Here is a 26,632-nt window from a genome sequence, read left to right on the forward strand (position 1 = left end):
CGCGAGCGAGACTCCCGGAAGGTATGTTGCCTCCCGGGTGCCAGGGCCAGGGATGTCTCGGATCGTGTCTTCAGGATCCTTAAGGGGGAGGGGGAGCAGCCAGAAGTCGTGGTGCACATTGGTACCAACGACATAGGTAGGAAAAGGGGTGTGGAGGTAATAAACAAGTTTAGGGAGTTAGGCTGGAAGTTGAAAGTCAGGACAGACAGAGTTGTCATCTCTGGTTTGTTGCCGGTGCCACGTGATAGTGAGGCTAGGAATAGGGAGAGAGTGCAGTTGAACACGTGGCTGCAGGAATGGTGTAGGAGGGAGGGCTTCAGGTATTTGGATAATTGGAGCGCATTCTGGGGAAGGTGGGACCTGTACAAGCAGGACGGGTTGCATCTGAACCAGAGGGGCACCAATATCCTGGGAGGGAGGTTTGCTAGTACTCTTCGGGAGGGTTTAAACTAATTTGGCAGGGGAATGGGAACCGGATTTGTAGCCCAGCAACTAAGGTAGCCGATATTCAGGACGCCAAAGCATGTAATGAGGCAGTGGGGAAGGGAACACTGACAAAGGAGAGTATTTGCAGGCACGGAGATGGGTTGAAGTGTGTATACTTCAACGCAAGAAGCATCAGGAATAAGGTGGGTGAACTTAAGGCATGGATCGGTACTCGGGACTACGATGTGGTGGCCATCACGGAAACTTGGATAGAAGAGGGGCAGAAATGGTTGTTGGAGGTCCCTGGTTATAGATGTTTCAATAAGATTAGGGAGGGTGGTAAAAGAGGTAGGGGGGTGGCATTATTAATTAGAGATAGTATAACAGCTGCAGAAAGGCAGTTCGAGGAGTATCACCCTATTGAGGTAGTATGGGTTGACGTCAGAAATAGGAAAGGAGCAGTCACCTTGTTAGGAGTTTTCTATAGGCCCCCCAATAGTAGCAGAGATGTGGAGGAACAGATTGGGAAACAGATTTTGGAAAGGTGCAGAAGTCATAGGGTGGTAGTCATGGGCGACTTTAACTTCCCAAATATTGAGTGGAAACTCTTTAGATCAAATAGTTTGGATGGGGTGGTGTTTGTGCAGTGTGTCCAGGAAGCTTTTCTAACACAGTATGTAGATTGTCCAACCAGAGGAGGGGCAATATTGGATTTAGTACTGGGTAATGAACCAGGGCAAGTGATAGATTTGTTAGTGGGGGAGCATTTTGGAGATAGTGACCACAATTCTGTGACTTTCACTTTAGTAATGGAGAGGGATAGGTACGTGCAACAGGGCAAGGTTTACAATTGGGGGAAGGGTAAATACGATGTTGTCAGACAAGAATTGAAGTGCATAAGTTGGGAACATAGGCTGGCAGGGAAGGACACAAGTGAAATGTGGAACTTGTTCAAGGAACAGGTGCTACGTGTCCTTGATATGTATGTCCCTGTCAGGCAGGGAAGAGATGGTCGAGTGAGGGAACCATGGTTGACAAGAGAGGTTGAATGTCTTGTTAAGAGGAAAAAGGTGACTTATGTAAGGCTGAGGAAACAAGGTTCAGACAGGGCATTGGAGGGATACAAGATAGCCAGGAGGGAACTGAAGAAAGGGATTAGGAGAGCTAAGAGAGGGCATGAACAATCTTTGGCGGGTAGGATCAAGGAAAACCCCAAGGCCTTTTACACATATGTGAGAAATATGAGAATGACTAGAGCGAGGGTAGGTCCGATCAAGGACAGTAGCGGGAGATTGTGTATTGAGTCTGAAGAGATAGGCGAGGTCTTGAATGAGTACTTTTCTTCTGTATTTACAAATGAGAGGGGCGATATTGTTGGAGAGGACAGTGTGAAACAGATTGGTAAGCTCGAGGAAATACTTGTTAGGAAGGAAGATGTGTTGGGCATTTTGAAAAACTTGAGGATAGACAAGTCCCCCGGGCCTGACGGGTTATATCCAAGGATTCTATGGGAAGCAAGAGATGAAATTGCAGAGCCGTTGGCAATTATCTTTTCGTCCTCACTGTCAACAGGGGTGGTACCAGGGGATTGGAGAGTGGCGAATGCCGTGCCCCTGTTCAAAAAAGGAACTAGGGATAACCCTGGGAATTACAGGCCAGTTAGTCTTACTTCGGTGGTAGGCAAAGTAATGGAAAGGGTACTGAAGGATAGGATTTCTGAGCATCTGGAAAGACACTGCTTGATTAGGGATAGTCAGCACGGATTTGTGAGGGGTAGGTCTTGCCTTACAAATCTTATTGAATTCTTTGAGGAGGTGACCAAGCATGTGGATGAAGGTAAAGCAGTGGATGTAGTGTACATGGATTTTAGTAAGGCATTTGATAAAGTTCCCCATGGTAGGCTTCTGCACAAAGTAAGGAGGCATGGGATAGTGGGAAATTTGGCCAGTTGGATAACGAACTGGCTAACCGATAGAAGTCAGAGAGTGGTGGTGGATGGCAAATATTCAGCCTGGATCCCAGTTACCAGTGGTGTACCGCAGGGATCAGTTCTGGGTCCTCTGCTGGTTGTGATTTTCATTAATGACTTGGATGAGGGAGTTGAAGGGTGGGTCAGTAAATTTGCAGACGATACGAAGATTGGTGGAGTTGTGGATAGTAAGGAGGGCTGTTGTCGGCTGCAAAGAGACATAGATAGGATGCAGAGCTGGGCTGAGAAGTGGCAGATGGAGTTTAACCCTGAAAAGTGTGAGGTTGTCCATTTTGGAAGGACAAATATGAATGCGGAATACAGGGTTAACGGTAGAGTTCTTGGCATTGTGGAGGAGCAGAGAGACCTTGGGGTCTATGTTCATACATCTTTGAAAGTTGCCACTCAAGTGGATAGAGCTGTGAAGAAGGCCTATGGTGTGCTCGCGTTCATTAACAGAGGGATTGAATTTAAGAGCCGTGAGGTGATGATGCAGCTGTACAAAACTTTGGTAAGGCCACATTTGGAGTACTGTGTACAGTTCTGGTCGCCTCATTTTAGGAAGGATGTGGAAGCTCTGGAAAAGGTGCAAAGAAGATTTACCAGGATGTTGCCTGGAATGGAGAGTAGGTCTTACGAGGAAAGGTTGAGGGTGCTAGGCCTTTTCTCATTAGAGCGGAGAAGGATGAGGGGCGACTTGATAGAGGTTTATAAGATGATCAGGGGAATAGATAGAGTAGACAGTCAGAGACTTTTTCCCCAGGTGGAACACACCATTACAAGGGGACATAAATTTAAGGTGAAAGGTGGAAGATATAGGAGGGATATCAGAGGTAGGTTCTTTACCCAGAGAGTAGTGGGGGCATGGAATGCACTGCCTGTGGAAGTAGTTGAGTCGGAAACATTAGTGACCTTCAAGCAGCTGTTGGATAGGTACATGGATTACGGGAAAATTATATAGTGTAGATTTATTTGTTCTTAAGGGCAGCACGGTAGCATTGTGGATAGCACAATTGCTTCACAGATCCATGGTCCCAGGTTCGATTTCGGCTTGGGTCATTGTCTGTGCGGAGTCTGCACGTCCTCCCCGTGTCTGCGTGGGTTTCCTCCGGGTGCTCCGGTTTCCTCCCACAGTCCAAAGATGTGCGGGTTAGGTGAATTGGCCAATGCTAAATTGCCCTTAATGTCCAAATTGCCCTTGGTGTTGGGTGGAGGTGTTGAGTTTGGGTAGGGTGCTCTTTCCAAGAGCTGGTGCAGACTCAGGGGGCCGAATGGCCTCCTTCTGCACTGTAGATTCAATGATAATCTATGATTAATCTAGGACAAAGGTTCGGCACAACATCGTGGGCCGAAGGGCCTGTTCTGTGCTGTATTTTCTATGTTCTATGTTCTATGTTCTAATTACAGAGCGTCATTTTGAGTACAGAGTGTTCAATCTCCGATGTAATTGTTTTACTGGCATCTGTTGAGGGTTCTGAGCTTGTGCGAGCTTTTGGGGGGGGGGTGCAGTTTGCAGTGCGCAAGAGAGTGTTCTGTGAACAAGATTTGTTTTACTACTGCTCCTGTTTCCATAATGTGGAGATGCCGGCGTTGGACTGGGGTGAGCACAGTAAGAAGTCTTACAACACCAGGTTAAAGTCCAACAGGTTTGTTTCGATGTCACTAGCTTTCGGAGCGCTGCTCCTTCCTCAGGTGAATGAAGAGGGATGTTCCAGAAACACATATATAGACAGATTCAAAGATGCCAAACAATGCTTGGAATGCGAGCATTAGCAGGTGATTAAATCTTTACAGATCCAGAGATGGATCTGTTTCCATAGTTATTACTGCTGTTGTTAAACTTTGTTGTTTATATAAAGAAGCTCTTTCTTTTAAATGACGCATTTGACTACCTACTTAATAATAATAATCTAATAATAATTCTCAAGCCACCACAAACAACCCTTCACTGCCTTCAGCAATGGCAAGCCGCTCAGTTCAAGTGCAGATAGGGATGGCCAATGACGTCCACATTCGGTGGAACAATAAAGAAACTTGGCCTTTGCTGAGCGGATGCCAACTCTCATCTCGAATCAGAAGGTCGTGGGTTCAAGCCCCACTCCGGGAGACTCGAGCACAGGAAGTAGGCTGTTGTTTCGAGTGCCGCACCGAGGGAGTGCAGCACTGTCGGAGGGGTCATCTTTCAGTTCAGGTGTGAATGTAAAATCCTAATTACCCTGGAAGGCAGACATTAAAAAAGGTTCCTTGAGGGAAGCCTCCCCAGGATAACACGGTGGTTAACACTGCTGCTTCACAGCTCCGGGGTCCCAGGTTCGATTCCCGGCTTGGGTGACTGTGTGGAGTTTGCACGTTCTCCCCGTGTGTGCGTGGGTTTCCTCCGGGTGCTCCGGTTTCCTCCCACAGTCCAAACATGTGCAGGTTACGTGGATCAGCTGTGCTAAATTACCCCTTAGTGTCCAAAGGTTAGGTGGGGTTACGGGATAGGTCGGGGACATGGGCCTGGGTAGGGTGCTCTTTCAGAGGGTCGGTGCAGAATTGATGGGCCGAATGGCATCCTTCTGCACTGTAGGGATTCTATGCTGATTCTTGTAACACGGTAGCACTGTCGCTTCACAGCGCCAGGGTCCCAGGTTCGATTCCTGGCTTGGGAATCTGTTATTACTGCTGTTGTTAAACTTTGTTGTTTATATAAAGAAGCTCTTTTACACTGTCTGTGCGGAGTCTCCCCGTGTGTGCGTTGGTTTCCTCCGGGTGCTCCGGTTTCCTCCCACAAGTCCTGAAAGAGATGCTGTTAGGTGAATTGGACATTCTGAATTCGCCCTCAGTGTACCCGAACAGGTGCCGGAATGTGGCGACTAGGGGCTTTTCACAGTAACTTCATTGCAGTGTTAATGTAAGCCTACTTGTGACAATAAAGATTATCATTATTATTATGTCATAGAACATACAGTGCAGACCTTGACATAGAGAGAGATTTGTTCTTGGTCATTTATGACTACAAAAGCAAAATATCACAGAAGCGAAAGATCCGAAATAAAAAGCAGAATATGCAGGATAAACGCAGCCAGTCCGGCAGCATCTGTGAAGAGGGTAACGTTTCGGGTCCGATATGACTCTTCTATAATCTGTTATTAGTGTCACAAGTAGGCTCACATTAACACTGCAATGAAGTTACTGTGAAAATCCCTCGTCGCCAGAAATGACCAATTCGCCGAACAGCACATCTTTCGGGACTTGTGGGAGGAAACCGGAGCACTCGTCAGGCTTCCCAAGCCGGGAATCGAACCTGGGATCCCGGTGCTGTGAAGCATCAGTGCTAACCACTATGCCACCATGCCGCCAGAACTCCATTGGTCATTTATTTGATTGCAGTGCGCAAATGAGCTACAATGGAACAAGGGCTACATCGCAAGAGTCCTTCATGGACGGGAGTTCAACACGCCCCGAATATTCTGCAGGAGAGTCAGTCTGGATTAGATTTTTAAAATCCTTGATGACGGCACTCTCTGTTCTGGGACTGAATTGGATTAAAGATTGAAAAACAAAAGGGACTTTTCAATAAAAAAAAGAAAGAGGATAGATAGGCTTCCGTTACCAACACATATGTCCCCAAGATGATGAGGCTCAAGTCCGACATCTCTCAGCACAGCGAGCATGACAGCGGAGAGCAGTTCGTCTGGTGTTGTGTCCTGTAAGGATCACAGAAGTTACTCGGGCGCCCCCGTTAAGTCAGAGGCGCATGTAGGGGGGGGGGGGGGGGGGGATGTTAATGGAGAAATATTGTTAAAACGATATTCTGACCTTGACCAAATAAAATCAGAGTGAGTAAGACGGCGTCTTATCTAATAATTCCAGGTTTCGGGGAAGTGTTTCCCGGGGAATACTCAGGAAGGACAAGGATGCTTCCCGTTCGCAGAGGAGAGTCAACTAAATTGGCTGGAACGCTCAGTGAAGCATGCACTGTTCACCCAAGGAAAGACCTGGGATTGAAAACTCCCCTACAACAAAACAGTTTTAATTAGTAAACCCCCAAGGGGTGGTGAATGGGGGGGGGGGGGTCTCTGAGATGGAGGTGGAAAATAAGGGTTTAGAGACCGAGAGGACAGGGGATAAGGGGAATTAGAGATTGAGGGGGTGGCGAATGGGGGTCGGAGGCTGAGAGGGGATGGAATAGAGAAGGTTAAGAGATTCGGGGATGGGGCGGCACGGTGGCGCAGTGGTTAGCACTGCTGCCTCACGGCGCCGAGGATCCAGGTTCGATCCCGGCCCCAGGTCATTGTCTATGTGGAGTTTGCACATTCCCTCGGTGTCTGCGTGGGTTTCACCCCCACAACCCAAAGATGAGCAGGATAGGTGGATTGGCCACGCTAAATTGCCCCTTAATGGAGAAAAAATGAATTGGGTACTTCAAACTTATTTTTTAAAAAGAGACTGTGGGGGTGGAGAATGAAGGGGTTAGAGGCTGAGGGAGTTGGGGGAAGGAGGGAGTTGGGGGAAGGGGGAAGGGGGAAGGAGGGGGAAGGAGGGGGAAGGAGGGGGCAGGAGGGGGAAGGAGGGGGAAGGAGGGGGAAGGAGGGGGAAGGAGGGGGAAGGAGGGGGAAGGAGGGAGTTGGGGGAAGGAGGGAGTTGGGGGAAGGAGGGAGTTGGGGGAAGGAGGGAGTTGGGGGAAGGAGGGAGTTGGGGAAGGGGGGAGTTGGGGAAGGGGGGGTGGGGAAGGGGGGTGGGGAATGGGGGTTGGGGCAGGAGGGGTTGGGGCAGGAGGGGTTGGGGCAGGAGGGGTTGGGGCAGGAGGGGTTGGGGCAGGAGGGGTTGGGGCAGGAGGGGTTGGGGCAGGAGGGGTTGGGGCAGGAGGGGTTGGGGCAGGAGGGGTTGGGGCAGGAGGGGTTGGGGCAGGAGGGGTTGGGGCAGGAGGGGTTGGGGCAGGAGGGGTTGGAGCAGGAGGGGTTGGGGCAGGAGGGGTTGGGGCAGGAGGGGTTGGGGCAGGAGGGGTTGGGGCAGGAGGGGTTGGGGCAGGAGGGGTTGGGGCAGGAGGGGTTGGGGCAGGAGGGGTTGGGGCAGGAGGGGTTGGGGCAGGAGGGGTTGGGGCAGGAGGGGTTGGGGCAGGAGGGGTTGGGGCAGGAGGGGTTGGGGCAGGAGGGGTTGGGGCAGGAGGGGTTGGGGCAGGAGGGGTTGGGGCAGGAGGGGTTGGGGCAGGAGGGGTTGGGGCAGGAGGGGTTGGGGCAGGAGGGGTTGGGGCAGGAGGGGTTGGGGCAGGAGGGGTTGGGGCAGGAGGGGTTGGGGAACGAGGGGTTGGGGAACGAGGGGTTGGGGAACGAGGGGTTGGGGAACGAGGGGTTGGGGAACGAGGGGTTGGGGAACGAGGGGTTGGGGAACGAGGGGTTGGGGAACGAGGGGGTTAGAGGTTGAGGGTGGTGGGGAATGAGGGGGTTAGAGGCTGAGGGGGGAAGGATTGAGGGGGGAAGGATTGAGGGGTGGGAATGAAGGGGTTAGAGGCTGAGGGGGAGTGGGGAATGAGGTGGTGAGAATGAGGGGGTTAGAGGCTGAGGGGGGGTGGGGAATGAGGGAGTGGAAATAAAGGGGTTAGAGGCTGAGGGGGGTGATGAATGAAGTGGCGGGGAATGAGGGGGCGGGGAATGAGGGGGCGGGGAATGAGGGGGCGGGGAATGAGGGGGCGGGGAATGAGGGGGCGGGGAATGAGGGGGCGGGGAATGAGGGGGCGGGGGATGAGGGGGCGAGGGATGAGGGGGCGGGGGATGAGGGGGCGGGGGATGAGGGGGCGGGGGATGAGGGGGCGGGGGATGAGGGGGCGGGGGATGAGGGGGCGGGGGATGAGGGGGCGGGGATGAGGGGGCGGGGGATGAGGGGGCGGGGGATGAGGGGGCGGGAGATGAGGGGGCGGGAGATGAGGGGGCGGGAGATGAGGGGGCGGGAGATGAGGGGGCGGGAGATGAGGGGGCGGGAAATGAGGGGGCGGGAAATGAGGGGGCGGGGAATGAGGGGGCGGGGAATGAGGGGGCGGGGAATGAGGGTGGCGGGGAATGAGGGTGGCGGGGAATGAGGGGGCGGGGAATGAGGGTGGCGGGAAATGAGGGTGGCGGGGAATGAGGGAGTGAAAATGAGGGGGTTAGAGGCTGAGGGGGGTGGGGGATGAGGGGGTTTGAGGCTGAGGGGGGAAGGAATGAGGGGCTTGGAATGAAGGGGTTAGAGGCTGAGGGGGAGTGGGGAATGAGGTGGTGAGAATGAGGGGGTTAGAGGCTGAGGGGGGTGGGGAATGAGGGAGTGGAAATAAAGGGGTTAGAGGCTGAGGGGGGTGATGAATGAAGGTGTGGGGACTGAGAGGGGTGGGGACTGAGGGGGTGGGGAGTGAGAGGGGTGGGGAGTGAGAGGGGTGGGGAGTGAGAGGGGTGGGGAGTGAGAGGGGTGGGGGCTGAGGGGGGTGGGGGCTGAGGGGGGTGGGGGCTGAGGGGGGTGGGGGCTGAGAGCGGTGCGGGACGAGAGGGGTGGGGGACGAGAGGGGTGGGGGACGAGAGGGGTGGGGGACGAGAGTGGTGGGGGACGAGAGGGGTGGGGGACGAGAGGGGTGGGGGACGAGAGGGGTGGGGGACGAGAGGGGTGGGGGACGAGAGGGGTGGGGGACGAGAGGGGTGGGGGACGAGAGGGGTGGGGGACGAGAGGGGTGGGGGACGTGGGGGTGGGGGACGAGGGGGTGGGGGACGAGGGGGTGGGGGACGAGGGGGTGGGGGACGAGGGGGTGGGGGACGAGGGGTCGGGAATGAAGGGGTCGGGGAATGAAGGGGTCGGGGAATGAAGGGGTCGGGGAATGAGGGGTCGGGGAATGAGGGGGCGGGGAATGAGGGGGTGGGGAATGAGGGGGCGGGGAATGAGGGGGCGGGGAATGAGGGGGCGGGGAATGAGGGGGCGGGGAATGAGGGGGTGGGGAATGAGGGGGCGGGGAATGAGGGGGCGGGGAATGAGGGAGTGAAAATGAGGGGGTTAGAGGCTGAGGAGGGTGGGGGATGAGGGATGCGGGGAATGAAGGGGCGGGGAATGAGGGGTTGGGGAATGAGGGGGTTAGAGGTTGAGGGTGGTGGGGAATGAGGGGGTTAGAGGCTGAGGGGGGAAGGAATGAGGGGGTGGGAATGAAGGGGTTAGAGGCTGAGGGGGAGTGGGGAATGAGGTGGTGAGAATGAGGGGGTTAGAGGCTGAGGGGGGTGGGGAATGAGGGAGTGGAAATAAAGGGGTTAGAGGCTGAGGGGGGTGATGAATGAAGTGGTGGGAATGAGAGGGTTAGATGCTGAGGGGGGGTGGGGACTGAGGGGTTGGGGACTGAGAGGGGTGGGGTCTGAGAGGGGTGGGGACTGAGAGGGGTGGGGACTGAGAGGGGTGGGGGATGAGAGGGGTGGGGGATGAGAGGGGTGGGGGATGAGAGGGGTGGGGGATGAGAGGGGTGGGGGATGAGAGGGGTGGGGGTTGAGAGGGGTGGGGGATGAGAGGGGTGGGGGATGAGAGGGGTGGGGGATGAGAGGGGTGGGGGATGAGAGGGGTGGGGGATGAGAGGGGTGGGGGATGAGAGGGGTGGGGGATGAGAGGGGTGGGGGATGAGAGGGGTGGGGGATGAGAGGGGTGGGGGATGAGAGGGGTGGGGGATGAGAGGGGTGGGGGATGAGAGGGGTGGGGGATGAGAGGGGTGGGGGATGAGAGGGGTGGGGGATGAGAGGGGTGGGGGGTGAGGGGGCGGGGGATGAGGGGGCGGGGGGCGAGGGGGCGGGTGGCGAGGGGGCGGGGGGGCGAGGGGGCGGGGGGCGAGGGGGCGGGGGGCGAGGGGGCGGGGGGCGAGGGGGCGGGGGGCGAGGGGGCGGGGGGCGAGGGGGCGGGGGGCGAGGGGGCGGGGGGTGAGGGGGCGGGGAATGAGGGGGCGGGGAATGAGGGGGCGGAGAATGAGGGGTCGGGGAATGAGGGGGCGGGGAATGAGGGAGTGAAAATGAGGGGGTTAGAGGCTGAGGGGGTGGGGGATGAGGGGGTGGGGGATGAGGGGGTGGGGGATGAGGGGGTTAGAGGCTGAGGGGGTGGGGGATGAGGGGGTTTGAGGCTGAGGGGGGAAGGAATGAGGGGGTGGGAATGAAGGGGTTAGAGGCTGAGGGGGAGTGGGGAATGAGGTGGTGAGAATGAGGGGGTTAGAGGCTGAGGGGGGTGGGGATTGAGGGAGTGGAAATAAAGGGGTTAGAGGCTGAGGGGGGTGATGAATGAAGTGGGGGGGGAGTGAGAGGGGTGGGGGGGAGTGAGAGGGGTGGGGGGTGAGAGGGGTGGGGGGGGAGTGAGAGGGGTGGGGGGGAGTGAGAGGGGTGGGGGGGGGAGTGAGAGGGGTGGGGGGGAGTGAGAGGGGTGGGGGGGAGTGAGAGGGGTGGGGGGGGGAGTGAGAGGGGTGGGGGGGAGTGAGAGGGGTGGGGGGGAGTGAGAGGGGTGGGGGGGAGTGAGAGGGGTGGGGGGGGAGTGAGAGGGGTGGGGGCTGAGGGGGGTGGGGGCTGAGGGGGGTGGGGGCTGAGGGGGGTGGGGGCTGAGGGGGGTGGGGGCTGAGGGGGGTGGGGGCTGAGGGGGTGGGGCCTGAGGGGGTGGGGCCTGAGGGGGTGGGGCCTGAGGGGGTGGGGCCTGAGGGGGTGGGGCCTGAGGGGGGAGGGGCCTGAGGGGGGAGGGGCCTGAGGGGGGAGGGGCCTGAGGGGGGAGGGGGCGAGGGGATGAGGGGGCGGGGGGATGAGGGGGATGGGGGATGAGGGGGATGGGGATGAGGGGGATGAGGGGGTGGGGGATGAGGGGGTGGGGGATGAGGGGGTGGGGGATGAGGGGGTGGGGGGATGAGGGGGTGGGGGGATGAGGGGGTGGGGGGATGAGGGGGTGGGGGGATGAGGGGGTGGGGGGATGAGGGGGTGGGGGGATGAGGGGGTGGGGGATGAGGGGATGGGGGATGAGGGGGTGGGGATGAGGGGGTGGGGATGAGGGGGTGGGGATGAGGGGGTGGGGATGAGGGGGTGGGGATGAGGGGGTGGGGATGAGGGGGTGGGGGATGTGGGGGATGAGGGGGTGGGGGATGTGGGGGATGAGGGGGTGGGGGATGAGGGGGTGGGGGATGTGGGGGATGAGGGGTGGGGGATGAGGGGGTGGGGGATGAGGGGTGGGGGATGAGGGGGTGGGGAAGAGGGGGTGGGGAAGAGGGGGTGGGGAAGAGGGGGTGGGGAAGAGGGGGTGGGGAAGAGGGGGTGGGGAAGAGGGGGTGGGGGATGAGGGGGTGGGGGATGAGGGGGTGGGGAAGAGGGAGTTAGGGACAGGGGGTGGGGATGAGGGGGTGGGGATCAGGGGGTGGGGATGAGGGGGTGGGGATGAGGGGGTGGGGATGAGGGGGGTGGGGATGAGGGGGTGGGGATGAGGGGGTGGGGATGAGGGGGTGGGGATGAGGGGGTGGGGGATGAGAGACTTGGGGATGAGGGGGTGGGGATGAGGGGGTGGGGATGAGGGGGTGGGGATGACGGGGTGGGGATGACGGGGTGGGGATGACGGGGTGGGGATGAGGGAGTTAGGGACAGGCGGTGGGGATGAGGGAGTTAGGGACAGGGGGTGGGGATGAGGGGGTGGGGATGAGGGGGTGGGGATGAGGGGGCTGGGGAGTGAGGGAATGGGGATGACGGGGTGGGGAGTGAGGGGGTGGGGAGTGAGGGAGTGGGGACAAGGGGGCGGGGACGAGGGGGCGGGGATGAGGGGGCGGGGATGAGGGGGCGGGGATGAGGGGGCGGGGAATGAGGGGGCGGGGAATGAGGGGGCGGGGAATGAGGGGGCGGGGAGGAGGGGGGTGGGGAGTGAGGGGGTGGGGAGTGAGGGAGTGGGGAATGAGGGGGTGGGGGAATGAGGGAGTTAGGGACAGGGGGTGGGGATGAGGGGGTGGGGATGAGGGATTGGTACGAGACCGAGATTTGCAGTGTGGGCAGGGGGACATGTCAAGGCTCCAGGCGATTGGGAATATTTCCAGTTGCCAACTCCCCACAGTTCAAAGTTCAGACATTCAACACAAACTCGGCCAATGGCCAAACGCAAGGATCAAAGGTCACAGAATAGAAATATTAACTCATTCATTCCCTCCAATCATTCATTCCAAACGCTGTCCCCTCCACACACACTCCCCCTCCACACACGCGCACACACCCTCCACACATACACACACTCCCCCTCCACCCACACACACACACTCCCCCTCCACACACACACACACTCCCCCTCCACACACACACACACACTCCCCCTCCACACACACACACACTCCCCCTCCACACACACACACACTCCCCCTCCACACACACACACACTCCCCCTCCACACACACACACACTCCCCCTCCACACACACACACACTCCCCCTCCACACACACTCCCCCCTCCACACACACACACACTCCCCCTCCACACACACACACACTCCCCCTCCACACACACACACACTCCCCCTCCACACACACACACTCCCCCTCCACACACACACACACTCCCCCTCCACACACACACACACTCCCCCTCCACACACACACAAACTCCCCCTCCACACACACACACACACTCCCCCTCCACACACACACACACTCCCCCTCCACACACACACACACACTCCCCCTCCACACACACACAAACTCCCCCTCCACACACACACACACACACACTCCCCCTCCACACACACAGACACTCCCCCTCCACACACACAGACACTCCCCCTCCACACACACACACTCCCCCTCCACACACACACTCCCCCTCCACACACACACTCCCCCTCCACACACACACACTCCCCCTCCACACACACACACTCCCCCTCCACACACACATACTCCCCCTCCACACACACTCCCCCTCCACACACACACTCCCCCTCCACACACACACACTCCCCCTCCACACACACACACTCCCCCTCCACACACACACACTCCCCCTCCACACACACATACTCCCCCTCCACACACACTCCCCCTCCACACACACTCCCCCTCCACACACACACCCTCCCCCTTCCACGCTCACTCCCTCTCCACTCCCCTTCCACGCTCACTCCCTCTCCATTCTCCCCTTTCACACTCACTCACTCCCTCTCCACTCTCCCCTTCCACACTCACTCCCTCTCTACTCTCTCCCGGTACCTTGAAGCTTCCTTTCTTCGCTTTGCCGATCGCTGTCCTCACTCCGTGAACCAGAACCACCTCCGAGGCTCCGCCCGGTTCCCCATGTCCCTGTCCCCGGGGCTGCCCGGAGTCCGGGGCCAGATGGCCGGACAGCACCCGGAGCCGGAGCATCGGTGACCGGGAGAGAGGGAGGGAGAGAGGGACTGGGAGAGGAGGGAGAGGGGGACTGGGAGAGGAGGGAGAGAGGGACTGGGAGAGGAGGGAGAGAGGGACTGGGATAGTGAGGAGGGAGCGACTGGGAAAGTGGGTCAGGGAGACCGAGGAGCTGTTCTCACTCTGTAACTGTCTGGGTTTCTCTCTGTATCTCTCTTTTTATCTAATTCTGTCTCAGTCTCTCTATGTTTGTTTCATGTGTGTGTCTGTCTCTCTATCTCACTCTGTGTGTTTCTCTCTATCTCTGTGTGTGTTTCTCTCTATCTCTGTGTGTGTTTCTCTCTATCTCACTCTGTGTGTGTGTCTCTCTATCTCACTCTGTGTGTGTCTGTCTCTCTATCTCACTCTGTGTGTTTCTCTCTATCTCACTCTGTGTCTGTCTCTCTATGTGTCAGTTTCTGTCTCTCACTCTGTATCTCTTCCGACTTTGCTACAATATCCCCATCACGTGACAGCCTCTTCCGTCCAGCCCGGAATCAGAATCATTGAAAATCCGGAAACTGTCAGCAAAATACACAGATATCCCTGACCCACTGTCGACACACACACACACACAGATATCCCTGACCCACACTGTCCACACACACACACAGATATCCCTGACCCACACTGTCCACACACACACACAGATATCCCTGACCCACACTGTCCACACACACACACAGATATCCCTGACCCACACTGTCCACACACACACAGATATCCCTGACCCACACACACACACACACAGATATCCTTGACCCACACACACACACACATATCCCTGACCCACACACACACACACAGATATCCCTGACCCACACACACACACAGATATCCCTGACCCACACTGTCCACACACACACAGATATCCATGACCCACACTGTCCACACACACACAGATATCCCTGACACACACTGTCCACACAGATATCCCTGACCCACACTGTCCACACACACACACACATATCCCTGACCCACACTGTCCACACACACACAGATATCCCTGACCCACACTGTCCACACATACACAGATATCCCTGACCCACACACACACACACAGATATCCCTGACCCACACTGTCCACACACACACACAGATATCCCTGACTCACACTGTCCACACACACACACAGATATCCCTGACCCACACTGTCCACACACACACACAGATATCCCTGACCCACACTGTCCACACACACACACATATCCCTGACCCACACTGTCCACACACACACAGATATCCCTGACCCACACTGTCCACACGCACACAGATATCCCTGACCCACACTGTCCACACGCACACAGATATCCGTGACCCACCCTCCACACACACAGATATCCGTGACCCACTGTCCACACGCACACAGATATCCGTGACCCACTGTCCACACACACACACATATCCCTGACCCACACTGTCCACACACACACACACAGATATCCCTGACCCACACTGTCCACACACACAGATATCCCTGACCCACACACACACACACAGATATCCCTGACCCACACTGTCCACACACACACAGATATCCCTGACCCACACTGTCCACACACACAGATATCCCTGACCCACACTGTCCACACACACAGATATCCCTGACCCACACTGTCCTCACAGATATCCCTGACCCACAGATATCCATGACCCACTGTCCACACACAGATATCCCTGACCCACTATCCCTGACCCACACTGTCCACAGATATCCCTGACCCACAGTCCGCACACACACAGATATCCCTGACCCATACACGTAGGGCAGCACGGTAGCATTGTGGATAGCACAATTGCTTCACAGCTCCAGGGTCCCAGGTTCAATTCCGGCTTGGGTCACTGTCTGTGCGGAGTCTGCACGTCCTCCCCGTGTGTGCGTGGGTTTCCTCCCACAGTCCAAAGATGTGGTTAGGTGGATTGGCTGTGATAATTTGGATTGTGGGGATAGGGTGGAGGTGTTGACTTTGGGTAGGGTGCTCTTTCCAAGAGCCGGTGCAGACCCGATGGTTCGGCGGCCTCCTTCTGCACTGTAAATTCTATAATCCTTGACCCACACATCTGACCCAGATATCCCTGACCCACAGGGCTGGTTTAGCTCACTGGGCTAAATCGCTGGCTTTGAAAGCAGACCAATGCAGGCCAGCAGCACGGTTCAATTCCCGTACCAGCCTCCCTGAACAGGTGCCGGAATGTGGCGACTAGGGGCTTTTCACAGTAATTTCATTGAAGCCTACACATGACAAAGTGATTTTCATATCCCTGACCCACTGTCCAGACATCCCTGTACCACTGTTCACACAGCTATTCCTGACCCACTGTCCACAATATTCCTCCTGTACCACTGTCCACACAGATATCCAGTGGCAGACATACATTTATGGGGGCCCCTTCGCAATGACCTCTGGTTAACCAGTGTTATCTTCTTCAATGGGGTTGTTCCACGACAGATCACATTTTTAAAAAATGTAACCACTACTTCTCAGATTTTGATTAAAATTGCTGTACTGGATTATCATGCATGTAAAAGTCACTGGTGTGAATAAAAATGTCCCAATTCTTAGTTCGAGTTATTGGGGGGAGGGTGGGGATGAAAATTAGGGAAATGTTATATACATGCATAGAATGATGAAATAAAACATAGAAAATACCATAGTCAATATAATCTTTTATTTTAGACACCTGTGAGAAGACATACGACATGAAGCACATTTTACAAAATACTCTTTTTTCTGGCAACATATTTACGTAGTTTTGTCATACAAGAGCTTCCTTGCAATGTCATTTTCTAGAGATAATATGCATAAAGAATTTAAGCACTCTTCAGTCCTGGTAGACCGAAATTTGTTCTTTACAAAGGATACCTTTGAAAAATTCCTTTCTGCTTTAGCTCGTGATAGGCATTGTATCACGCAGTAGTAATATTGGGGAACACGTCAATTGGGCATTGCTCACAAATAAGCTGAAGAACTTCTGCGCATTGCATTTTAGATGGCGTGTTTTCTCCTGTGTGCTGGGATTTCCTAAGGTGCAAATATTCTTTGAACTGACAATACTAGTTTACTAATTTGTGGTCAATATCATCTTTGTAATAAGATATTATTTACTGTCCTCATCAATTTCAGAATTGTTCACCAATTCTGAGGAACTGGAACCTTTTCGCAATCTGCTCATATGGATCAATCCTCTTGCGCAACTGGATTATCAGTCAGAGTTGATAGAACTTCTTTCCTAAATTTGTCAGCTCCTCTCGAAGAAGCAATACCACTTATTACATCTGAAAATTTCCTTGTAACAATGATGTGATACCTTCACAAATCTTGAGTTCCTTACTTGTTTTGTTGAAACGCTCCAGCACTTCTTCCCAAACTGTTAAAATAGCATATTCCAGCTTTACCAACTTGTGGTATAAATTCTTTGCATCTCATTTCCATTCATAGAATTTACAGTGCAGGAGGCCATTCGGCCCATCGAGTCTGCACCGGCTCTTAGAAAGAGCACCCTACCCAAGGTCAACGCCTCCACCCTATCCCCATAACCCAGTAACCCCACCAAACACTAAGGTCAATTTTGGACACTAAGGGCAATTTATCATGGCCAATCCACCTAACCTGCACATCTTTGGAAGGAAACCGGAGCACCCGGAGGAAACCCACGCACTCACGGGGAGGATGTGCAGACTCCGCAGCGACCCAATCCGGAATCGAACCTGGGACCCTGGAGCTGTGAAGCAATTGTGCTATCCACAATGCTACCATGCTGCCCCTTCAGGCTTCTCTTCAAAAATATGTTTTGAGAGTTTGTAAAATACCCATACATCCATTTGTAATTGCCCGGACTGCTTCATAGTGTGCAGACCATCTCGTTACACTGAAGCTCTTTAGGGAAAAATGTAGATTGCCGTGTGTTTAAAATCCCATCTTCGTGGAGATCCAGAAAAGAAAACATACAGCTCCTGCAAAATAGTCAACAACTTCAGGTACAGTAGACACTGCCTTTTCTCCAACAAGGTTAAGTGAATGGGCTGCACATGGTACAGTCTGCGTACCCGTTAATGTTTTTAAAGAGTGCTTGCAGCCTTTCTCCGAGCCCTTCATGTTAGATGCATTATCGTAGGACTGACCACTAATATTTTCAAGTGAAAGCTTATGTTCACCCAGGACTTGTTGTATTTTGTTGAACAAGGTCATGGGTGAATGGTTTTCCGTCAGTAAAAATGTTTAAAATCTCTCAGGGTTTCCCATTATCAGTATCAAACCACAATTACCAGCTGGTCAACGTGTCAGGTGAGGCGTAATCAATAATAATAATAGAGTAGTATTTGGTGTCTAGGTTGTTGATTTGATTCACAATTTCATCTTGCGCATGTTTTCCCATGATTTCTATCAATTTTTCATACACAGGTTTGGATAGGTAAGTAGCATTTACTTTTTCATTTTTACATTTCTCGAGATGTTCATGTAAAAATGGGTCGAACTCTGCAATAAGTTCAATGGCCCCCATGAAGTTTCCATTATTTGGTGAGCCCCACTTCTCATGACCTCTAAATGCCAAACCTCTTTCACTTCAACAGTGGGTTGAATATTGCTAGAAAGAGCTCCCACAGTTTGTGCACTATCACTGGCTTCAATGGTGTTTGCTTGGCTTGTTTCAACTGTAGGTGTTGACAAACTTGACATTGCAAAATAGTTTGTTAGTTTCTGACATTTAGAAATGTTGACAGATCGCTCTTCATTGAGTTTGCGTTTTTGGTATCCACTTAAGTACTTTTGTGAACTGATTATTTCTCTAGGGTCTTGACCCCTGTTAAAAAGGGAAAAAAATTACATTTGCCACAGCAGAACAGCCAACTTACCACGACACTCCACCTTTACAACGTCCGTGCTGCTGACTCTCAAACTTTGGGATTGTTTAAATATATACAACAAAAAATTAATCAATGAGTCATGCGACTATTGTCGCATGCTTTGAAAGGATTTTTTTTAGGTCTACTTTCTGAGAAAGGGTTTTGAAAAACCTCCTCTCAGAAAGTAAAGCTCCATTTTTGAAGATTTATAATAAATAAGCTAAATAGGCTAAAGTAGGCTATGTTCAAGCTAGCCTAAACTAAGTGAGGCAAGACTAGGCCACCAAAACTCATAGGCTAAGGTAATGCAATGCAATTTTACCATTATTTGAACACTTTTCATAATAAACTGTAATTTAACACAAATTCACCCTTTTATTACTTCTTCATAAATACTTGTAATATAGTATTAGCCTAGGCTATGCGGTCGTAGCCTACCTTCCGATCACCTCTTCATAAAAATAGGCTTAGGCTAATCTAACACTATTTCACCTTTATTACTTACCTTACTTTTCTAAATCTAACATTTATCTGAGATGGGGTAATTAAAATATTGTATCCTTGTGAACACTTTATTGAAAAAAATTCTTGTCTAGATCACTATCACGTTGAAAATTCACGTTAGCATTGTGATTGCCTTTTCAACGGCTCCCCTTTTGTTACGACACATCATCTACTGTTTGTATTTATAATTATTTTATATTAAATATATTTAGAATGAAACATCCTTAATTTGAATGTTTTTTCGTTTACAGCTAGCCTACATGATAACCTTTTAATTTTTATTTTAACTATTATTTTGTATTGAATTACACTATATTATTAATATTATTATTTTTTTTAAAAGCCCATTCTCATACAGTAGACCCAAAATTTTTAAGCAATGTGGACTAAAGTCGCTTCTGGGGCCCCTCCGGGATTAGGGTCCCTGAAGCTTAAGCTTCATTCGTTTCATAGTAGATCCATCCCTGGTCTCGGGTGCAATGGAATCAGGCGGCTGTCTGCAGGTCGAAGCTCTGCTGAAAGAATTGTCCAGTGTTAGAAGTTGCTGTTGATACCCAAGATGACTCAACAGTTGTGCAGACATGGCTTTCTCAAAGACATTTAACTGGAAACGGCAACCGTCAGGAATCAATGCGCCGACTGCATCTGTGTGGCACATCAGCAATGGACTCCACTGGCTTCAGACGCTGCTCCCTAGCTCTTCCAGTTTCCCTTTCTGTGACCACTTGTTTACAGCCTTGCGTAAAACTTGACCGTATGAACATCAAAACTCACCTGCCCCGTGTACCAGGCCACCCATTTCCCATCCGTGCTCATCCAAGCCCAAGACCTGCATCCATACCTTGCCTCTAATTTTCACTACTTAAAACACTGATGCAACCAGCAATACTCCCCCAACCCCCCGGAATTTCCTCCATAAACCTACTCTTCCTCAAAGATGTTCCGTAATACCCACCACACATCTGTTCTAATCTAACATTGCGCGGCAAAATCAATTTTATTTGATTATGCTGCTGTGAAGCACCCTGGGAATGTTAAAGCCATTGTATAAATGCACGTTGGTGCCAAACGAAGCAGACGTGAGGATATACCATCAGCACGATCTTATTAAATGGTGGAGCAGGTTCGAAGGGCTGAATGGCCTACTGTTGCCATTTCTTATGGTCTTAAAAATGGAATGGTTCCTCCATTCTAACTAACGTTCATAACTTTGACAATGCACGTCTCGAACACCATTGGCTTGAACCTTTGAAATCTCAAACTAGCCAAGCAGCACTTTTGAGAAAACCATGTGGCTCTTTCTGGAGAGGGGGAGGATGAGAAAAAGGCTAACAAAACGAAGATTGAGCCAGAGGGGCGAGAAGGAACGGACATTATGAAAATCGCTTATTGTCACAAGTAGGCTTCGAATGAAGTTACTGTGAAAAGCCCCTAGTCGCCACATTCCGGCGCCTGTTCGGGGAGGCTGGTACGGGAATCGAACCGTGCTGCTGGCCTGCCTTGGTCGGTGAAAGGTGCCACACAAATGGCCATTAGGCAAGAGGAAATTAAGGTGATCAATACCAGCAATGAAAATGTATTGAAATTCAAGGGATTAAAATGCAAAAAGCCCCCAGGACATGACCTCCACCCTAGGATCCTAAAAGAGACTAGCACAGAAAGAATGGATCTCTGGCTACACTTTTCTAAATTCCAGTGATTCTGGAATGGTCCCAGCAGAGTTGGAAGCTAGCAAATTACCAAGGCTATTCTAGATATGCCAGAGTGACAAAAGGGAATTACAGGCCAGTTAGTCTGGCACCAGTAATCAGGAAGGTGCTGGGATCCATTATTAAGGAAGTCTTACAAGTGAACTCCGAAAAGCATGATGATTAAAACAAGTCAACATGGTTTCACAAATGGGAAATTCCATTGACAAATTTACTAGCTTTGAGGATGTAACTAGGGGAACCAACAGATGTTGTGTACAGATTTTCAAAGGGCATTCAATAAAGGAGCATACAAATGATAAAGAGTGTAATGGTACTGTCGCTGGGCTAGTAATGCCGTGGGGAAGTGGGGTTGAATCCCATCACAGGAGATGATGGAACTTGAATTCAATAAAAGATCTGTGGGCAGCACGGTAGCATTGTGGATAGCACAATTGCTTCACAGCTCCAGGGTCCCAGGTTCGATTCCGCTTGGGTCACCGTCTGTGCGGAGTCTGCACATCCTCCCCGTGTGCGTGGGTTTCCTCCGGGTGCTCCGGTTTCCTCCCACAGTCCAAAGATGCGCAAGTTTGGTGGATTGGCCATGATAAATTGCCCTTAGTGTTGGGTGGGGTTACTGGGTTATGGGGATAGGGTGGAGGTGTTGACCTTGGATAGGGTGCTCTTTCCAAGAGCCGGTGCACTCGATGGGCCGAATGGCCTCCTTCTGCACTGTAAATTCTATTAAAAAGATCTGGAATGAGGGGCCAGCACGTGGCAGTGGTTAGCACTGGGACTGGGGCACTGAAGACCCGGGGTGGGGGTTCAAATCCCGGCCCAGGGTCACTGTCCGTGTGAAGTTTTCACATTCTCCCAGCGTCTGCGTGGGGTTCACCCCCACAACCCAAAGATGTGCAGCTTAGGTGGATTGGCCATGCTAAATTGCTCCTTAATTGGGGGAAAAAATGATAATTGGGCAGTCATCCAATTTTTAAAAAAATATCTGGAATGAAGTCGACCATGGAAACATTGCTGATTGCCGTAAAACCCCATCCAGTTTTCCAACAGATTTAGGGGAAAGAAAATCTGCCCTCCTTGCCTGGTCTGACCTACATGTGACTCTAGATCCACAGCAATGTGGTTGACTCTTAAATGCCCTCTGAAAACCACTCGGGCATGGGAAATGAATGGCAGCCACGTGCCAAGAAGTAACACACGATGAGCTGCGAGCAGAGGCAGTGGTTTGCACTGCCGCCTCACAGGGCGAAGGGAGCCAGGTTCAATTCCAGCATTGGGCGACTGCGTGAACTTGAACAGGCCCTTCGGCCCTCCAAGCCCGTGCCGACCATGCTGCCCGTCTAAACTTAAATCTTCTCCACTTCCGGGGTCCGTATCCCTCTATTCCCATCCTATTCATGTGTTTGTCAAGATGCCCCTCAAACGTCACTATCGTCCCGGCTTCCACCACCTCCTCCGGCAGCGAATTCCAGGCACCCACTGTGTAGAAAGACCCTCCAAAAGAACACTCTACCTGGGCCCACTACCACGTGCATTGACCATAGCCAAGGCACCGGGCCACCTCTCCCACTTGCACCTGGTTATAACATTCCCCACACAGGCAGACAGCAGGGAAATGGGACTACGTGCCAAAGGATGATTCAGAACACAAACCTGCCATCCCCTTCCCACCACCGGTGCAAAACATCCCCAAAAGCAGCCATTGCACCTCACCTTGCAAGAGTACACGGTTAGGGTCACAATAGGGAAAACAAGGCCACAGCTCTGGGTGGTTATACAGCACAGCAGCGGGATGTATGAAGGTCCTATAAACCTTCTTCCATAAAGTGAATAAGGTCTCAAACCCCTCATTATTAATATAGCAAGTATTAGGAAGAGACAGCTCACAGTGACCTGTCCTGCTGTGACTTGCATTGAAGGTACAGGCAGCCCGCGGCCTACACGGCCGGAGAGCAGCGCAGCCCATTGCCAAACACCAACTCCTACTCACCCCGCCGCCGCCGGAAAAGAGCGAGCCGCGCTCCGTCGCCGCCTTTTATAGCGGCCGTCACCCTCACGTGACCGCGGCCCGACCAATTCGACGGTCCGTGGAGACGAGCTGCGGAAGCAGCAAGATGGTCCCTCCCCTCCTCGTCGCCCGCGACACCGTGACTCCCCCGCACAGCGCCGCCACCTTGGAGGACCGTCGGTGTGGACTGTCCATTCTCTGCTGCTTCAAAAGGGGGGTGTTGACTGCACCACCACCCCACTTCCTAACAGCACTGTGTGAGTCAGCCACCCTGACTTGGAAATATATGGCAGTTCCTTCACTTTCAATGGGACAAAAGCCTGGAATCCCCTCCCCAACAGCACAGTGGGTGTACCTACACCTCAGTGACTGCAGTGGTTCAAGGTGAGGGCTCATCGCCACCTACTGAAGGGGCGACGAGAGATGGGCAACAAATGCTTCACAACCACACCCTATGGAAGGGTCAACAATAAACTGCAGCTTACTGCAGTCAATGTCACTAACCCTCCAAGGACAGCCCGGGAGTCAAACTTAAATTTATTAGGATTTAAATTGTAATCTCCCGGTCGCTGCCATCAGCAAAGAGAGGGACTGCATGTGTTCTGGATTTGAAAACATTTTCTTTGAATAGTTTCATTGGGTGTATATAAATATTGGGTTGTAAAAAGGCTTTTTGGGTTGGAGGTCGTATGATAAAACCTGCAGGAATATTCGCAACCAGAGTCGGCAACGCGCCTGTAGTTGAAGATAGTGTTTTATGATCATTGAACAAAGAACAATACAGCACAGGAACAGGCCCTTCGGCTCTCCAAACCTGTACCAGTCATGATACCACCTTTGGCCAAAACCCTCAGCACTTCCGAGTGCCGTATACCTCCAAACCCATCCTATCCATGTGTTTGCCAAGATGCCTTTTGAAATGAAATGAAAATCGCTTATTGTCACAAGTAGGCTTCAAATGAAGTTACCTTGATGCCCCATTAGCTTGCCCATCACTACCTCCTTAGTGATAACAATCCTCTCAAGGTCCTCACCTGTCATCGCCTCATTTCCATCAGTCACTGTCATGTTATTTGTGTCTTCCACTGTGAAGACCGACCCAAAAAACCTGTTCAGTTCCTCAGCCATTTCCTCATCTCCCATTATTAAATCTCCCTTCTCATCCTCTAAAGGACCAATGTTTACCTTAGCCACTCTTTTTTGTTTTATATATTTGTAAAAACTTTTACTATCTGTTTTTATATTCTGAGCAAGTTTACTCTCATAATCTATCTTACTCTTCTTTATAGCTTTTTTAGTAGCTTTCTGTTGCCCCCTAAAGATTTCCCAGTCCTCTCGTCTCCCACTAATCTTTGCTACTTTGTATGCATTTTCCTTCAATTTGATACTCTCCCTTATTTCCTTAGATATCCACGGTCGATTTTCCCTCCTTCTACCGTCCTTCCTTTTTGTTGGTATAAACCTTTGCTGAGCACTGTGAAAAATCGCTTGCAAGGTTCTCCACTGTTCCTCAACTGTTTCACCATAAAGTCTTTGCTCCCAGTCTACCTTAGCTAGTTCTTCTCTCATCCCATTGTAATCTCCTTTGTTTAAGCACAAAACACTAGTGTTTGATTTTACCTACTCACCCTCCATCTGTATTTTAAATTCCACCATATTGTGATTGCTCCTTCCGAGAGGATCCCTAACTATGAGATCCTGAATCAATCCTGTCTCATTACACAGGACCAGATCTAGGACCGCTTGTTCCCTCGTAGGTTCCATTTCATACTGTTCCAGGAAACTATCGCGGATACATTCTATAAACTCCTCCTCAAGGCTGCCTTGACCGACCTGGTTAAACCAATCGACATGTAGATTAAAATCCCCCATGATAAATGCTGTACCATTTCTACATGCATCAATTATTTCTTTGTTTATTGCCTGCCCCACCATAATGTTACTATTTGGTGGCCTATAGACTACTCCTATCAGTGACTTTTTCACCTTACTATTCCTGATTTCCACCCAAATGGATTCAACCTTATCCTCCATAGCACCGATGTCATCCCTTACTATTGCCCAGATGTCATCCTTAATTAACAGAGCTACACCACCTCCCTTACCATCCACTCTGTCCTTCCGAATAGTTTGATACCCTCGGATATTTAACTCCCAGTCGTGACCATCCTTTAACCATGTTTCAGTAATGGCCACTAAATCATAGCCATTCACGATGATTTGCGCAATCAACTCATTTACCTTATTCCGAATACTACAGGCATTCAGGTAAAGTACACTTATGTTGTTTTTTATGCCTCTGTTCTGAATCACCTCGATCAGTAACCTCCCCTAAATTATATTTCCTCTTAACTTTTCTCCTAATTTTCCTTGTCGTTGAACCCATCTCTTCATGTATCAACCTGCCACGTCGCTTACCATTAATGTTTTTACTTCCAGTTTTATTCCTTTTAGTATTGCTGGTCCTATTCACTGAGCTCCCCTCAGTCACTGTACCTTGTACTGTCGCCATTTTTGATCTTTGACTATGGCTTCTCTGCCTTACACTTTCCCCCTTACTGCCTTTTGTTTCTGTTCCTGTTTAACTACCTTCCGACTTCCTGCATCGGTTCCCATCCCCCTGCCACATTAGTTTAAACTCTCCCCAACAGCTCTAGCAAACATCGGTTCCAGTCCTGCCCAGGTGCAGACCGTCCGGTTTGCACTGGTCCCACCTCCCCCAGAACCGGTTCCAATGCCCCAGGAATTTGAATCCCTCCCTCTTGCACCATCTCTCGAGCCACACATTCACCCTATCTATCCTGACATTCCTACTCTGACTAGCTCATGGCACTGGTAGCAATCCTGAGATTACTACCTTTGAGATCCTACTTTTTAGTTTAACTCCTAACTCCCTAAATTCAGCTTGTAGGACCTCATCCCATTTTTTTAACCTATATCGTTGGTGCCTATGTGCACCACAACAGCTGGCTGATCACCCCCCCCCCCCCCCCCCCCAGAATGTCCTGCAGCCGCTCCGAGACATCCTTGACCCTTGCACCAGGGAGGCAACATACCATCCTGGAGTCTCGATTGCGTCCGCAAAACTGCCTGTCTATTACCCTTATGATTGAGTCCCCTATCACTATAGCCCTGCCATTTTTCTTCCTGCCCAGCTGCGCAGCAGAGCCAGCCACGGTGCCATTAACCTGGCTGCTGCTACCTTCCCCTGGTGAGCCATCTCCCTCAACAGTATCCAAAGCGGTGTATCTGTTTTGCAGGGAGATGACCGCAGGGGACACCTGCACTGCCTTCCTACTCTTGCTCTGTCTTTTGGTCACCCATTTTCTATCTCCCTCAGTAACTTTCACTTGCGGTGTGACCAACTCGCTATACGTGCTATCCACGACGTCCTCAGCATCGCGGACGCTCCAAAGTGAGTCCATCCGCAGCTCCAGAGCTGTCAAGCGGTCTAACAGGAGCTGCAACTGGACACACTTCTTGCACGTGAAGGACTCAGGGACAGTGGACGTGTCCCTGAGCTCCCACATCGCACACGAGGAGCATGACACGGGTCTGAGATCTCCTGCCATGTCTTAAACCTTCGGTTAACTTCTACAATTCCTCCCCCCCAAAAAAAACAACGAAGAAAAAATAAATAAATATACCAATGAAAAGAAAAAGAAAACAGGAAAAACTACTTACCAGTCACTTACCAGTGATAGAAAGCATCTCCTCCTCACCCAGCTTTGAATTCCCACCTAGATTCAAATTCCCAAACTCACTCTTTGCTGTCTCACTCTGACTGTGTCCTCTCTGGCTCACTGGGAGAACTCACTGGGAGTG

General features: G+C 52.1%; 1 protein-coding gene across 1 annotated transcript in view; it reads right to left on the bottom strand.

The window, feature by feature from the left end:
* Positions 1-14,167, bottom strand: part of acaa1 (acetyl-CoA acyltransferase 1) — a 56,737-nt gene extending 42,570 nt beyond the window's left edge. Inside the window, exons 1-2 of the mRNA XM_072508074.1 lie at positions 13,570-14,167; positions 5,991-6,084 (exon numbers count right to left, since the gene is read on the bottom strand). Coding sequence (XP_072364175.1) covers positions 5,991-6,084; positions 13,570-13,722 — 247 coding nt within the window. The 5' untranslated portion in view covers positions 13,723-14,167. The remainder of the gene's footprint in view (positions 1-5,990; positions 6,085-13,569) is intronic.
* Positions 14,168-26,632: the final 12,465 nt, after the last annotated feature.

The sequence above is a fragment of the Scyliorhinus torazame genome, chromosome 6 (assembly GCF_047496885.1).
Source record: "Scyliorhinus torazame isolate Kashiwa2021f chromosome 6, sScyTor2.1, whole genome shotgun sequence".
Taxonomy (NCBI): Eukaryota; Metazoa; Chordata; class Chondrichthyes; order Carcharhiniformes; family Scyliorhinidae; genus Scyliorhinus; species Scyliorhinus torazame.